This window comes from Pipra filicauda, unplaced genomic scaffold (assembly GCF_003945595.2).
Source record: "Pipra filicauda isolate LSUMZ 115617 unplaced genomic scaffold, ASM394559v2 scaffold5_size6683894_pilon, whole genome shotgun sequence".
Lineage (NCBI taxonomy): Eukaryota > Metazoa > Chordata > Aves > Passeriformes > Pipridae > Pipra > Pipra filicauda.
The window spans coordinates 4,492,547-4,509,023 of NW_024104754.1; the positions used below are offsets into that span (position 1 = coordinate 4,492,547).

At 36.5% G+C, this 16,477-nt stretch overlaps 2 protein-coding genes across 2 annotated transcripts; one reads left to right on the forward strand and one right to left on the reverse strand.

Annotated features, from left to right (window-relative positions):
• The first annotated feature begins 2,202 nt into the window (after positions 1–2,202).
• PJVK (pejvakin) lies at positions 2,203–9,830 on the forward strand. Its single transcript, XM_027731488.2, has 6 exons — positions 2,203–2,413; positions 4,525–4,720; positions 6,024–6,165; positions 6,884–7,001; positions 8,018–8,122; positions 9,458–9,830. The coding sequence occupies exons 1-6, from the start codon at positions 2,203–2,205 to the stop codon at positions 9,757–9,759; spliced, it is 1,074 nt and encodes a 357-aa protein (XP_027587289.1). The 3' UTR covers positions 9,760–9,830.
• Positions 9,831–11,420: 1,590 nt separating this feature from the next.
• On the reverse strand, positions 11,421–16,467 carry FKBP7 (FKBP prolyl isomerase 7). The gene is made up of 4 exons (XM_027731509.2): positions 16,037–16,467; positions 14,355–14,506; positions 12,094–12,227; positions 11,421–11,777 (listed from the first exon to the last, which is right to left on the reverse strand). Exons 1-4 carry the CDS (start codon positions 16,246–16,248, stop codon positions 11,616–11,618), a joined length of 660 nt encoding a protein of 219 aa, XP_027587310.1. The 5' UTR covers positions 16,249–16,467; the 3' UTR covers positions 11,421–11,615.
• Between the last annotated feature and the right edge of the window lie 10 nt (positions 16,468–16,477).

Consider the following 16,477-nt stretch of genomic DNA (forward strand, 5'->3'; position numbering starts at 1 on the left):
TAGCCTTAAGCCCAAATGTGAATAAGGATTTTCATATACACAACTTGGCAACAGAAAGCAAGTTTTTTTAATTCAGGTGCTGACTCAGGCATAACGTATGCACTCGGATATGAAATGTTTTTCATTTATTGATTACCCAAAATAAGAGTATGCCAGGGCCACAGAAATGCTGAAAGTTCATAGATATATTTGTGTGCCAAATACAAAAGTGCCCAGTGCTGGTGGACCAGGAAAATATCTTGAGTTTCTTCACTTGGATGTACAAAATTAGTAAATGCTTTCAGAACATGGCAGTGTTACTGTACTTGTACTCCTGTTCTCAGTTCTGTGGCATGAGGATGATACAAACATCTGCTGCAGCATTTATGGTAGATTATAGGGTGTTAGACTAGCAGAAGTACCACGTAAACATATCAAATGAAACTATTCATTATCAAAATTAGAGCTAGGAGCAGACTGAGTATGATGTATGACCACATCCTGAGCAAGAAAAATACAAATACATGTTGAATAAACAGTGCCAGCTGAGCTTCATTATCTGTAGGAAAAATAGTATCCTGTCAAATACTTATAAGACATATACAGGATTAAGCTAAATCAAGAATCAATGGGCAATTTTCATTTTAGAATTTCCTTAGCTTTTCCTTCCCTTTAAAACCTTTTCAGTTCTATTAATGTGTTTTGATTGAGTAAATACGTACAGGGTTTTTCTGGTAGTGCAGTGTAATATGAATTGCATCCTGAATTAGTTGCATCATTTCACAAGCTTTCAATTCAGAGTCTATATATAATCAGACTTGATTTTTCAGCCCCCTCTAGAGTAAGCAGAAAGCTCTGACAGCCTTTCATTTTACCTTAGATGGCTGAGGTAATGTGCTCCTCCTTTTGCCTTTTTATTGGACTTCCTGTTACTCTGAACCTTTAAGGATGTTTATGGAAGTATTGAAAAAAACTAAATTGAGACACGATAAATTATTAAAGAAGTGTTCGTCTTATAAAAACAATCCTTAAGATGCTTTCACATGAAAACCCTACTTCAGGAAAAAAAAGCCAATCAAACCCATTGTTACCTGGCAACCAGGGATAATATTGATATTGATACTAAAGTGTAGCTTTAGAAGCTTTGTGGCTGATGTTTTACTTGCTGTAACTGCAAAAGGAGTCTCTGGAAGAAGTGCTACAAGGTTTGGCCAGTTGTATGTTCACCACTCTTGCAAGAGAATCAAGTCATATTGTTTACATGAGGATGGACTGGCTCCTGCTGCCTCCCTCGCACAGTGCTCTCTACTAACTCTCTTTATTTTCTTTACAATTTTGTATCTTTTTACACTGGTGCTTTCCCTCTTGGGTCCTTGAACTGCTCCTTGTTCCTATATCTATAATCTCACTTCTGTCTTCAGTTTTAGTTTTATTATTTTGCATAATTCTCACAATTTAGTGAGTTTCTCAGTAGTCTAAGCCAAACACATGCAGCTCAAACCTAGCCCTTGGGTCACAGACAGCTGAGTCCATAGGAGAATAATAACATATGATGAAAGCCCACTGTCATTTCCCCCCTGCCCCCAGCCATCTCTAATCTTACCCTTCAGCCCACCACCGTATTTACTCCCCAGCTGAGCTCTCACAGATAGGTTATGCAAGTGCTGTGAAAGGCAATACCATCTCAGCAGACCTACCAGAGTTCATGAATGTGTAATTCCAGCGGTCTCCCGGAGCGTGTCTGGGCTGCTTCGTTGGTTGCAGGTAAAACACTAGAATTCAGCTGCAGCAAGGACCCAACAAACAGCAATAAATCAATATCTCCTAATGGGAAGCTAAGGGTTGGGGAACTTAGTCTTCTGTTTCTATGATTGCAGATTTTGATTTCAGACAGTGGCATTGAACTGCCAAGAAAAGGGCAACCATTTCCCTATCAGTTTACACTTGTAATTCATTATTCATTATGCAGAATTAGAGAGCTTAATTGAAGGTCTTTGAGAGAAGACTCAAGCAATACACCACAGCAGTTTGGTAGCTAAGATGCTGTTGATTCTTTCCAAGTGAAATACACCTCAACCTAAAAAAAAAGCAGTTTGACAGCTTTTTTTTAAGCATGTTGATCTGTTTGAAAGAACATTATAAAAAGAATCGAACATGGGCTTGATGTCTGGAAGTTACACATGATACAAAGCTTTTTATTATTATCATTACTAATGCCATAATATGTTTGCTGCTGCAACCAAAAACTTTGTTAAACAGGTTGGTGATGGAGGAAGACTAGTTCCAGTGCCCAGCCTCAGTGAAGCTGATAAATACCAACCTCTGAGCCTTGTGATTAAAAAAAGAAAATGCTTGCTTTCAAAAAAGTCTAAATTTGCTTCAACACCTTTCACGTTAAAAGACATTCTTGAAGGGGAGAAAGAAATTTCTGCAGGTAAGACTTTTATCTTTAGGTGGAAAAATGCATGTTTTCTAGTAAATACAGAACTGTAGACATAGTTTAAACTGTACAGGTAGTATGATGGTTCTTTAATAAATGGGTAATATTTTTCTTGCTTAATTATGTAATAAATATTTATAAAAAAAGGACTTTCTGTAAAAAGAGTAAAAAAAAAGAAAGTTAATTATACTAAAAAAACTTGTTATTTTCTGAACTAGTATGAAAGACAAATTCAGTTAAACCTTGTTTTTTCACAAACCACAATTTCTTGACAGTTGTACTGATGTATGTTGATTAATTGCTACTTAAAATTTGTTTTTAATGTACACCTTTCTCTGTATATTCATTTTTAAGTGTGTAAGAATGGCCTCAGTGTGTAAGAATGGTCTCAGTTTTACAGCTGTTCCATGCTAGTAGTCTCTCGTGCTGAACTGGGCTCTGCACAGGCAGAAGCATTTGACAAGAGCTATCTGACTGTAATTGGATTTCTGTAAGATTTTTTCCACATTTGTAATCTCTTTGGTGTATTTAAAGAGCTTAACCGTGTTTAAATTGCCTTTGTTATGCAATAACATTAATTTTTGAGGAGATTCTATGAGAATTAGGACGTTTGAAACTGATGCTGCCTATATTTCCCTGTACCTTCCTTTGAAAAGTGTATAATTCTTGTCTATGTTGTTTTCTCAAAATAGTTTGTTTTATTTTTTTGAGAAGATGTCAGTTTTGACAAAAATATTGATGCTACTAATTGCATAAGAAATGCATTAATTATAAACTCTACTAAGACAAACCATTATGAGCTCAAGAAGACAGAAATACCAGCTGACACCACAAAGTGGGGATTCCAGAATTCAAGCATTATGAAAAAAATTGTAATCTCACTAATCCTACTGATCTTACATTCAGGAAAATTCAGTTGGCTTGTCCTGAATGAAAAAATTTGAAAAATCTCATTAAAAAATCTGAGAAAAAGGTTACAAACTATAATTTAAAAAATCTAACAAAAGCTTACTAGTCTTTTCTGTTAAGGTTAAACATCATGTGCAGAAAGTATTGTCCCTTAATGTAAGCAAAGAGCTTTGTAATTTAATTTCCTTTTTTATGTGACAAAGACAAGTTTTTGTAATCTTTTTATAATTATGAAAAATATATGGCTCTTTTTTTAATTAGAAATAAAGACAAACAGGATTCGTAGTAGGTGACTTCGTAAAGTCAGTTTATCCTAAAAGCTTCAAAGGATTGAAACCAAAAAAAGGAGTAAAACTCAGATTCCTAAATGTATTTGGAAGTCTAATCCCTGTATTCATTTTAACTTGGCAGCCAATGCGTTTCCTGTTAGTGTAACAGAAATGTATTTAAGTTTATAAAGACAGCATTATAGAAGTGCTTTGGTACCTACCTTTTGATTGTACAGTAATTCAAGGCAAACTTCAAGTAAGTCAGAATTAATCTATTGTTTTCCTTAAAAATAAACCGATGTAGTCCCTGGAATGGAAACTGTGGTAAGTCTTTCTACATGTGACATGTCAGGTAAAAGACAGAGTTAGTGTCACTGGCACACCCATGTCTCATTTACATATTGCAAAAATGAAGAAACGTTGGTGTCCTCTGTACTGCATCTAGATTCAATACAGAATTCCCTAATATTTTTTACACACAGTGGCTTTCACTTTATTCATAGTTTTAATATTCTGTGTGGCTTCCACTGAGTCATTCTGGGTTTCAGAGCCTCTGTTATTAAAGCCACAACACACGACATATATAGTTTGTATGTACCTACAGCACAGCTACAGGTAGAAGTACTTTAGGAGAATGATAGTAAGCACAGAAATTTAGGAATAGCCCTAATCACCATTTCATGCCCAGGACGTGTCACATGCAGGACCATGGGCACAACTCTGCCAGAGAGAGGCACAGAAACTCTCTGACTCCTGTGAACTCTCTTTCCATCAGTCAGCAGCAGCAACACCAAGAAGTGCCCAATGTGGCTCTGAATTTCACATCAGAATGATTAAGCACAGTAGGAATGGTACCATTTATTCTTGCTCTGTGAAAATACTGTGTTCAGACTTCTCATCATCCAGCGATTTTCTTCTTTTACTCAGGTGTCTCATCTTACCAGTTGCTCAACTATGAAGACAAATCCGATGTTTCGCTTAACGGTAGAAGAGGAAATCAGATAATGAATGATGTCGGTTTTGATGTTGCTGGATCAGATTCTGTTGCCTTTAAAGCTTCATTTGGCATAGTGACCAAACACGAGGTTGAAGTACCAAGATTACTTAAAGAACTTACTACAAGGTTATATTATATATTTTGATTTCTGATTCCATAATTATATTTTATACAGTTAGACTGAAAGTCTGAAATGCTTAGTTTTTTATTATTTTTAGTCAACCAATAGCAGTCACCATCTGATATTTTCAAGGGTCTCAAGTTGGATCACTGGGATTAGACATATGACCTTCTGTATAATACAGACTGTACAAATTTTCTGAATTCTTGTTTGAATTACACTGCATCTCTCAGAAAAAAATATAAATTCAGAGAGGAAGAGTCCATCCAAGCTCCAATCTATGTTATGTCATAGTACTGAAAATTTGAAATTTACTTTGAATGACAATACCCAGCTCTGGGTTTCAGAAACAGGATTTCTTTGCCCTTAATGAACTAGGGAGCCATATATATTAGGGCCACTGTAGGTACTTTGAGGTTTTATGGAGTTATTACACAGCCTTTTCTTTGAAAAGCAAAATAGGTTTATCTACTTGATTTTTTCATAACCTTCCGTGACTTTTCTCTGAATCCAGTCTTGTTTTACCAGCATTTCTTGTGGAGCTGTGGACACTGAAAATGAACTTGGTGTTCCTGTGGTGCTAGCAAAAATGTCAAATGTAGAAATATGATGTAACTAATTCTAGGTGTAATTCTTTATTTTTTATTTCAAAGATTGTCCCTTGGTCACAGTATCATCCCAGTGAATCCCACTGTTGCATCCCAGTAAATGATTCACTACACATGATGGAACATTTGGTATTTTCAAACATATATTGTTTCCCTGTAGTTATTTATTAAACAGTACATTTTATTTTGTATCTGTAGAGTCTCTTGTTCTGTACCTACCTTTTCCTAGTTTATTTGTAACCTCCAAACATTATCATTAATAACTGGGAGTGGGGAAAGAGGATCTAGATAAAAAGATTCAGTCTTATAAGACTAACAACCAATGCTTGTAGAAATTCTCCTACAAACACTTGTTTCATGATTGTTCAATGTTTATAAGTGATATAGGATTTTTTTTCAGTTATAGGCAATAAAATCAGAGTCACATGGATCAACTTCAAACTTTCCAGGGCGTCCCAGACATCCTCTGTAACATTTGTACATTATTGTACAAATTTCCTTGAATTTTTTAGTGCTTCTGTTCCCAAACACTGAAAGCCAATATTAAGTTTCCAGAGATCTCCTCAGCCAGTTGTTTTACTGCTATGAAACAGACATTATGGTGATTTATTTACTGATTCAAAGTTAGTAATTCTATTAGCTGCTTTGTAAATTGTTAATCAGGTCTGAATTTCCTTCCTGCCTCTCTCTTTTTTTTTAGGAAAATAAACTTTGATCATTGTCTAGTCCATCAATTAAGAAAAAGTAGGATGGAAATTTTATGCGTGGTCATGGAAAGTATTCGAACTACAAGGCAGTGCTCGTTAACTGTCCATACTGGAATGCGCGGAGAGACAATGAGGGTAAGTATGTTTGACAGAGTTCTGTTACTTATATGATCAAGCATAAAAAGCTCATTTGTATAAATTTTATGGTTGGATTTAATTGCATTTTTATTATGTAAGCTCAGAAAAAAATCTGAAGTAAATCAATATTATTGTACTGATGTAAAGTGATTTAAAAGTTGGTCTTTTGTTAGCAATGCTTATGTGACTGAGGGATGAGAAATGCATGAAAGGATGTCTCGACAATGAGCCATTGCTTGGGGTGAAGCCTCAGCAAAAATGTGGGATTTACATCTTATTAGTTTGACTTTCTAATAAATGTGTAACCTATATTTCATTATTATAATAATCTTCTATAACACATTGGAACTTCAGGTTGTTATTATTTTGAGGGTCAGCATCTTACTCCCTGTCTTATGTCCTTCCTCCTTCTCCCCCTCTATGTGTTTGAATAATTGAACCTACAAATCTTATGACTTTGCCCATTACTAGTATTTATAAATCATTCACATAATTTTCAATGAATGATGCAAGTTAAGTTACTATCTCTGTATCGGACTTTATTAAAATACAAATATGTTAATAGAAAACTCTTTAGCTGTGAAATTTGATCTTCAGTTTCAAAGTTTCCTTCTGGCATTATAATTCTCGATATATGCAATTTGAGATGCTATTTTGTTTATTTTTTCATTGCAAATTGTAACTTTTTTTCTTTTGATGCTTTTCTAAATTATAGTTTCACATTATTGAAGATCAGAATTGTAAAGGGCGGGACAAAGCCATTGTTTTTCCCGCGCATACAACTATTGCTTTTAGTGTATTTGAACTCTATATTCATTTGGATGGTAATTTTGGTAAGTGATGTGAATTACTGTAATTACTACTATTATTTATAATTATTTAAGATTTTAAGATAGTTTTACTACTCTTGATATACATAAGCCTTGATCCCCTACAATGGTATGCTTTAATCTTATGTGCATAAGTATTCTGACCTGAAAGAGTGCTTGGAAAGATAAACAAGGCAGTTGCTAGAAAACAGTCTGCTGTGGAAACATTTTTTAACAGTTCGTATGATTTTGTATTTCTTTTTAATCCTGCAGTTGTATTGCCTAAAAAAATTACCTATTTATATTTCTAGCCTTGAAGGAACAGGCTTATGAGACTATCTGATCAGTTTTGCATAAAGTAGGCAAGTAAAAAGACCCAAGTAAAAAAAAAAAAGTGTACAAAACTTTTAAACTAAGATAACATTTTTTTCTGTTGGGCCTTTAATTTCAGTCTGATACATCATTACCACATATGGATATCTGAAGATCTTTAGGAGGAAATAATCATGGTTATTGGAAACTAACAAAAAAGTTTGCATAGCTTATATTTCAGTTTAAAGGTTTTCATTCAAGTTATGGATAGAATCATAGATGACACTTATTTTTATTTACCAAAAGGTTTTAGTAGTTGATTGGAAGAGGTGACTACAGAACTCACAGCCTCGCTTATTATTTTTCATTTTTGGTTTCAAATAAGACCACAGAAATGCTTCTCCTTTAGAATTAGGGCTTCCATTTATATGATACTGACTTAATCCCTTAACATGGCCAGAATTTGTGTGTGAACCAAAGCAAACTCTGATGATGTTACTTGAAAGCCACTAACATTTAAAAATTCCTATTGAAACAGTGTCACTTGATTCTATGGGTTATTACAGTGTGCAGACTTGTATTAAAAAGTTGTACTAGCCATTAAAAATATTAGCAAAGCTGAATTTAATCACTGTTAGCTTTATTGATGAGAAAGCACATTAAGTTCTGTTGTGCAATTCTGGCGTCTGTATTTTGTTCTTTTAAAAATATATGTTTCATTTTTACAGAACTCTGTGTGACTCCAATTGCAAAAGGAGGATTTGAAAAAGAGAAATCTGGACCATCTTCGCTGACCAAACTAAGGAGATTAAAGAACAATCTATTTCATCGAAGTATGACTTCATATATAAATATATAATGTCTTAATGCATGAAAAGTGTATTTTTGTTTCTTTAATTTCTGTACAAGATGAATGTTTAAAGAAAGAAATTTTGATGGGAAATGTACCTCCCAATTTCTAGTGTATCAAAATGATTGTGAAGTTATTAAAATTTATGTTTGAGAATGTGGCTCATTCAGAAATAACAAATCTATGGTATTGCTGTTCATTAAAACTGTAAAGATCCTAAAGTAAAAATTATGGCTGTTGATAAACTGGTATGGAATAACTATACAACTAACTTCAGTTAACATCAAACCTATTTCCTTTTTTGACATTTACAGCTCGTGTTATGCAATACGAGTTATAATCTATAGTAATATTTGAGGGCAAATGCTTTAAGTTTAAATACCAAACAATATTAATTTAAATATTTGAATGTACTTCTTAGGCTGTATGTTCACATGGCAGGCACATGGGCAAAATACCATCATAGTTCTCTTTACTCATTCTAATATGAACAACATCCAACAAAACTGATTATCACTGTATGCAGCTATATTTCTTCAGACCAAGATCTGTAATAGTCCTTGGTCCAAGTACTTTGGAAAGCTGCAAATCCTAGTGTGAAGATAAATGCTGAGCAGTAAACATGTCTGTCTAAAGGCTGGTCTGTATAGGTGTCCTCGCTCCATTGTATCCCATTCTCAATCGGAGGACTTCATTGGACCAAGCCTTCAGTGCTGCTCCAGTTGAGACTCAGGGAAAAAGCTTCAGTGGGTATGACACATCTCAGTAGCTGTAGCTGCCTAAAAATTTGTCATTCAGTCTAAACTAGTCAATCGCTGAAGAGAGAGGGAAAAGGTAAGTAGTTCCAAAATGGAACTACCCGGCATATTTGGGTGCTTAGAAATCTGCTAGGAGGTCAACAGGGAGTCTTCCAAGGTTTCTAAACCTGTTAAGTATTGGTGGGAAAGACAAGCGAATTTATTATGTTTAGAATATAAAATTAGAAATGCAAAAAATAAAAGCAGGGAAGTACACAGCTGTGATTTGACTTTGCACCAATTTCTCAGAAGCTTGACTCATGCTTATCTTTTAGGTGTATTTCTAAAAATATTATTATATAGGTTATATAAAAAAATTCTGGCTTTTGTGAGTGTCTTATGTGAAGTTAAAGAAAAATTTTCAACACACAGGGTTTTTGATGGGAAGTAATCTATATGGCATACCTAGAATGGTTTTGTGAATCAGTTGTTATTTCTATAATTAAGCTAACGTTTTTTAAACGACATTTCATAATGTAATGACAAATCGCTGCTTCTTTTTCTTGTGCATTCTTTTTCAGATAAAGGAGTAGTGGAAATCATTGCTAACTCTGATCCTTACTTGGAGGACCTTTTTACAGATTATTATGATAAAGCTGCGAGCATGACTGATCTCTCTACAAGCTATCTCAGAGAAGGTTCTCATATCCGAATTAATTTACTTAATAACAACATCCCCAAAGGTCCTTGTGTCCTCTGTGGAATGGGAAGTTCTAAAAGGGAGACAGTCTATGGATGCCTAGAGTGTTCTTTTAATGGACAGAAGTACGTACGACTGCATGCTGTGCCCTGTTTTGACCTCTGGCATAAGAGACTAAAGTAACCGAGCTAGGTAAGTGCCTGTTGTCACTGACATAGGCTTAACTGTGCCACAAACTTTTCAGAGTTAGTAAATATGACTCGAATGGTAAAATGCAAAATAGTGAAAGTGCAAAACATTTTATTACACTCTTCAAATTCTTTGCTTCAATGACCTTTTACTTTAAAACACCCTCATGCATTCCCTGACATTGTTTTTTTTCTTTCTAGAGCCTTTTCATGATAATGAAAAATTTACTTTTAAACTGTATTTTCATAATGTCAAAATATATGCTAAAAGTTACTTGGTTTACACAAACTTGTTGTTAACCCCCCAAAATGCTGCCTTTCTCTACACTGGCACATGATGGCTAAATTAGAATATTTGTTAATAATTTAGTGTTCTCATGAATAATTAATTGAAGTATCAGATTAAAAAGCATGCTAAAACTTAGCTCAGCCCAATGTTCCATTTACAAAAGGGAACAACAGAAACTACAGATAGGAGTTTCATATTAGGATGCCTTTGCCGTATTGTCAAGTTTGTTTAGATCACAAAAAAAGTACCAGCCAGTCCACCTTCTGCATTTGGATTTTATGTCACAGCTGCTCGACTTTTACATGTTCAGAAAAAAATTGCTTAGCTGAAAATATTTTGGAAACTTATGAAAATAAGAGAACTACACACTCCAATGAGACCTCAGGGGTGAAGGTCTTTAGCTGGCATTCTCAACCACAGAAAATTAAGCCTGTTGAGAACAGGAACACGTGAGGGCACCAGAGAGTTTTGTCCAGGTCTGGGACTGGGCATGCTGTTGGGTAGGGTGCTGTTGACCCTCTCACCATGCTATTTTAAACTGGCAAAGCGAAAAACATTTTTCTACCTTTTAAAGTTATTTTAAGGATAACCCAGGTATGGAAGATTTTTCAGTTGTGCTGCCACTTTCACTGTGTACAACTGATTATTACATGTTGAAATGAATACAGCCATTGCTTTTCATGTGAGAAGAGTAAAGCATGTTACCCAAGTGTTGGGGTGACATCTGCATAAGCAAAACAATTAATGAGATCCAAATACTTTCTATTAACTATTGCTACTTTTTTTTTGCATTTTTCCAGAAGCAGGGAAACCAGAATGATGCTCAAATAATTACTTATGTACATATATAGTATCTCCCATCATCTTCAATCTCATCTAAGGAAATTATGATAGTGTAGATTTTTAACTTGGTGCTGCTGAATAAACACAATAACAATAATTTTACTAAATCAAAGTTTAAAAACTCACTAAAAATACTGCTTTTTCATCAACACCAAATTATTCATGTTAAAATTATATCAAAGAGGTTATTTTAAATTGCTTTAAAAACATCTGTGTTTTTATCTTCATATTCCATAGACAGTATTCATTTATTTTAAGGCCTTTTATAGTTAATTGCTGCAAATGGCTGTTCCTTGAGAAGCTGGCTAGGAGCCTGCAGGGGTCTAACAGAGTTACATTCCTGGGCTTCTGTTTTCCCCTTTTATTTAAGACGGGATTGAGAAGTGTTCATCAGTTATGTCAACAGTTACCTGATCCATTTTTGTGTGCTCAAGAGGACAGAAATAATTATTTTCATCAGTATTTTACACAATGAGAAAGACTACTGAGCAATACTGTAGATCAGAACATGATGCAAGAACCAATAATAATAATTTTCCGATTTTATTTCTTTCTTTTGAAACATGTAACAACTTTATTAGTTGAATGTTAAAAATTTTTACAGTCACCTTAAGAGATATAAAAAGATGCCACTACGAAAAAAATACAAAAAGTTCTGTGACAAAGTATTATTATTTAGAATTCAGTGTCCAGAAAACAGCCAAAGATTTTTTAAGTACTTAGAGTTCATCATGCTGGTAGACGTTGTACTCCTTTGCTGATATGAAGCCATCTCCATCATGGTCATTCTTCTTAAATATGTCAGCTAAGATTTCATCGTGGGCTGAGGGATGACGTTTTTTGCCATCTCTTGCAAATTCTTCTTTCAAATACTGGCTTATCTAGAAAAAAAAGAAAAAAACTCCCAACTGTTGTGATTTTTATGCCAGGATTCAACAGCTATCTTTAAGGACACTTGGGGTATACACCTAAGTTTTTGTGACTCCAGTGCAGACACATCTACAGTTCATTTACAGAAGTCTGAGACATATTAATGTATTAAAGCAAATTTCAGCATTGAACAGTGTAGCTTGTGTAAGCACACAGAAGCCTTATATGATCAACTGCAGCAGAGGCAGCTCATGTAAAGATAAAACTCATGAAACCATACCTATACTTTTATAAATTATTTATTTCAAATTATTTACATCATATTACCTCAAGTTCAGAGAGTTTCTTGTCACCGTCCCTGTCTATTTGATTAAATGCTTCAACACTACGAGGTCCCTTATTTACTGCATAAAGTTCAATCTCAAAGATCAGGGTTGCATTGGGTGGAATCTTGCTCTGTGCTATGAACAAAAGAAAAAAGGCATTTAAGAAATCAGGCACTATGGTCAGAGATCACACGTATGATAAATTCACATGTAAACATTTTATTTTTTTATTAGAAAAGGCTGTGTTAATATTCAGATTAAACTTTAAATTTAAATATTGTACATCTAGACAGGAAGATTATTCTATTGTGTTAGAGAAATGATTTTGTGAGAAACTTGCTAACCATGTACTTCCCTGAAACAAAATTATATCACTCATATCAATTCAGATACTTTTAGAGATTAAGAGAAGGGTTATCATGAAAAACAAATATTTCCAGAGTTCTTATTCTTTCACATCCTGTCATATGACAGGGCTTATTAAGAGACTGATTCTAAGATGTATGTCTTTATTAAATATCTGCCATCTGATTTCAAATATTACAGTAATAGACCAATGCTCATATGTGTTTTCTGTCTGAAGAAACTAACAGGTAACATCATATTTTACCCACTTGCTATGAATTATACCTATGCTGAAAGAATTTGATGTAAAATAGTGTTTAAAATGTACATCTCAGAAAGAAGCAATAGAATGTAAGTCATCTGATTCGCAAAAAAACCCCACAAAACCCCCAAACTACTGGAATATTTTGTCTGGTCTCTGAATTAAAAAAAGAAACCCTGTTAAACTTCATTATTCATGGATTAAAGCTTTTTCAGACACCTGCTGTAAAAACAGCACTTCTTATAAACACAGGTCAATGTATCATGCATCTGTCAAAAAAAGGAAACTAAAAAGAGACAGCAACAAACTAGTGAGGTCTAAAAGTAGTGCCAAAAGAGCATTAAGAAATCATGCAGTGTAAAATTAAAATGTAAGCATGCAAGATGCTTCTATTCATAGCCAAAGCCAGTGAGCATGACATTTTAACCTCGGAATTTTGACAGAATTTTGAGCTTGTGTCCACCCTTTAGAAATTGAAGAATCTACTTTGTTTATAAACAGAAGGTAAACAAAACTATTACTCACACTACTGATCTAAAATAGCCATAGTAAAAACGACAAGTTTCAGAGTCCAAAAGATTTCAACCTTCCAAGCTTTAGAAAAGAAGAAGTTTTAAATACATATGAACATAGATCATGGTTTAAATGCTACTTAGGAAAGACAGATACAATACTAGAATTCAATGCCAGAAGGTTCCAAATATACATACCAACAAAGGAAAGACATGTAAAGATTTAGAAAGCCACATGCATCTTTTGTAATTCAAGATTAGGCAGGCATCTTCCCCAGCATGCAGGAATACGCTGAGACAGAGGACAGGTATGCTGTAGGAAAATAATACTTTCTTGAAGTGCTACCTGGAACAAATAGTTAACACTATTATTAGAGGTAAAGAACATCTTTTGTTTGTATCAGTGTGTTCTTCTTTTTGTATGAAATTGTATGAAAGACAAAACTGGTGCACTGAATTCTGACATATCACTACCAAACTTATTATAGATCAGGAGCTACTTTTTCACAAAAACTACTATATCTATGTCAAAGCTGAATTTAGCTACATTTGAGTGCTGAAACACTCCATAAGCTCAGACTGGAACTTTTTTTAAAGTGATCTGCACACTGAATTATCTTCTATTCAAATCAGATTTCATGCATTGCACTGTTGCAATTACTGTGTAATGTGATGATGATATCCATTAACTATCCAGAAGGTAAGCAGTATTTTAGGCAAATTATTTCTACTTAGATTAACTGCACTGCGTTACATTCCATTTTAGTCAGAAGATGCAAATTATCATAAAAAGGCTAAGCAGGTATGAGTCAACAGAAATTAAACATGACTAGAATTTAACAGATTAAGACAAAAAATGCTGATATGAAGATCTTCCTTTTGATGTCGATTTTTCATGTTGTGGCAATACTTGGAAAAATGCATTGGGTGCTGTGTACTGAGTTCTAATGCAAACTGCAAGGCCTGGGTGTGGGTCTATGACAAGGACTTAAACTGCACAGGAATAAGCAGGATTGGGCTGCACAGCTGCAGTGCCTCCAAAAATATTGGGAGCACCAATTCTTACACACATTTACAATACTGTATATTTGAAAGGGTAAAACAGAGAAAAGACAAAGTTTAGTGTTAAAACTTCTTTTTTACCGTATCCTTGCTGTCCATATGCTAATGATGGAGGAATTGTCACTTTCCGTTTTTCTCCAGGACACATATTCATCATAGCAATATCTAACCCTTTTATGACTTGTCCAACACCCAGAACGAACCACTTTGGATGACCTTCATTGTGTGTCCGACTATTAAAAAGAATCATGCATCAGTAACAGTAAATTTAGTATTTTTTTACATAAATATAAATTGCAGTCAGTAAAAACATAGATTATTAGCACACAAAAATGTTTAGGGTGCAAGAATACGAAGTATTAACGCTTCTTCTGCTACATTTATAAATTATTTAAGGTTAAATTTGATATGTGTAGGGCAAACCTTCTTTTGGAATAAAAAAACCCCTTTGTTTTTTAACTTCTAACAAAAACATCTGAACTTCCTGATCATGTACACTGCATGCCAGGAACAAGGTGCTGCTGTAGGAAGTTTCCAAGAAGAGGAGTGCTGGGACCAGTGAAAATGTCTTCAGCAGTTCACATCACTGTAGGATGGGGTGGGACCGACAACGCAGGCGTGTGTTGGGGGACCTGGGAATCTGTGTGCTCACCCACCACTCTCTTCAATGCTTGAGGCAGCTTCTGGTCATATAAGCTATGCCCAGTATGGGAGCTACATTGAACGACAGCTAAGAAGAATGCAGCTTAAAAGCCAGAGATCAACACTGTATGTACCAAAATCAGTCACTTCAACAGGCAAAAAAATGCAAGTGAAATGGTACTATTAAACGTAGAATTATCTTATACTAATTTTATTTTCTTAAATTATGCAAGTGGGGAAAGTGAATCAAGATTTTGTAATAAGATAAGTTACTGTCTGATCTGTCCAAATATGGGTAAGGAGTGAACCAGGTGCCTGAAAGAAAGAAAATACTCTCCCCTCCATAGTTCTGCACAGGAGAGTCCTGCCCCACTAGTAGAATGGACTGCCATTGAAAGCAAGGCACTGTGAAAGTAGAGCTTTTTCACAACAGTTTCTGTGCAAAGCAAGCTAAACCAAACAGAAACAGCCTGAAGATAGATGGATAGGGCAAAGTGAAAAAGCAAAAACCTAAGTACTAACATTGGGGCAAAATGGACGGCACAGCAAATCAAGAAGGGAAGCAGTGACAGGCTGCAAACCACTAGTGTAATAATGTGGCTGCCCTGTACAGTGCCAAATATGAGGAAGTGCATGCTGTATTCAAGTTTCTGTCTAAAATTGTCAGTCTCTACCAGGAGCTCCTCCTCCCAACCCAGGTTTTTCTGCACAGATTGCAGCACAGAACACGGCAGGTGATAACATGGTGGTGTTTTTTTCACCCTGCCAAAGGGATTCTCTCATGTGAGGTGTGGACTGCAGACTCCCTGCGTCTCTCCCATCGGGCTCCAGCGCTGGGATTTCCATCTTGTCTCTGCGCCTGTCCCTCACGACCCTAGGGAAACCCTGCATCCATGAACACTCGGATGAGAAAAAACAAAGCGGGGTGGGGGGGAATCACTAATGCTGATGTGGACAGTGTGGGACCCAAGTTGTGCCCACGCTGGGGGAGCAGTGGGTCCCGATAACCCGGCTGAGGGCGAGTGGGACCCCGCAGCTCCTTGCGGGGAACCGGCTGGGCCACGTACATGGCCGGGCAGGGCCCACCGCCCCGCCCCTGGCCCGGTGCCACGGGGGCCCACCTGCAATAAAACTTGGATCCGTCGCTGGCCAGGAATCCGTCATAGTGCGCGTTCAGCAGATCGCCTTTCTTGCTTTTCGGGCTGCAGGTCTCGGGAAGGTGCAGCACCTCTATCTGAACCTGCTCCGCCGCCGCCGTGCCGCCCTCGGCCCGCGCCGGGGCCGCCAGCAGCGGCAGCAGCAGCAGCAGCAGCAGGGTCAGCCCGCGGCCCATGTCGCTCCGAGGAGGCCGCCGGCGTGGCACTGTCCCCGCCGCGCCGAGGGGCGGGGGCCGAGTGTGCGCCGCCGCTCCGCCTCGGCCGGCCCGGCCGCGGGGACGATCCCGGCCCCAGCAGCAACCGCGGGGCGGGCGGTTCTTCGGGCCGCCCCCTCCGCGCAGGAAGTGAAAGGGACGTCGGAAGCGCCCGCAGGGGCGGCGGGGCTGGGTGCGCAGGGGGGATGCA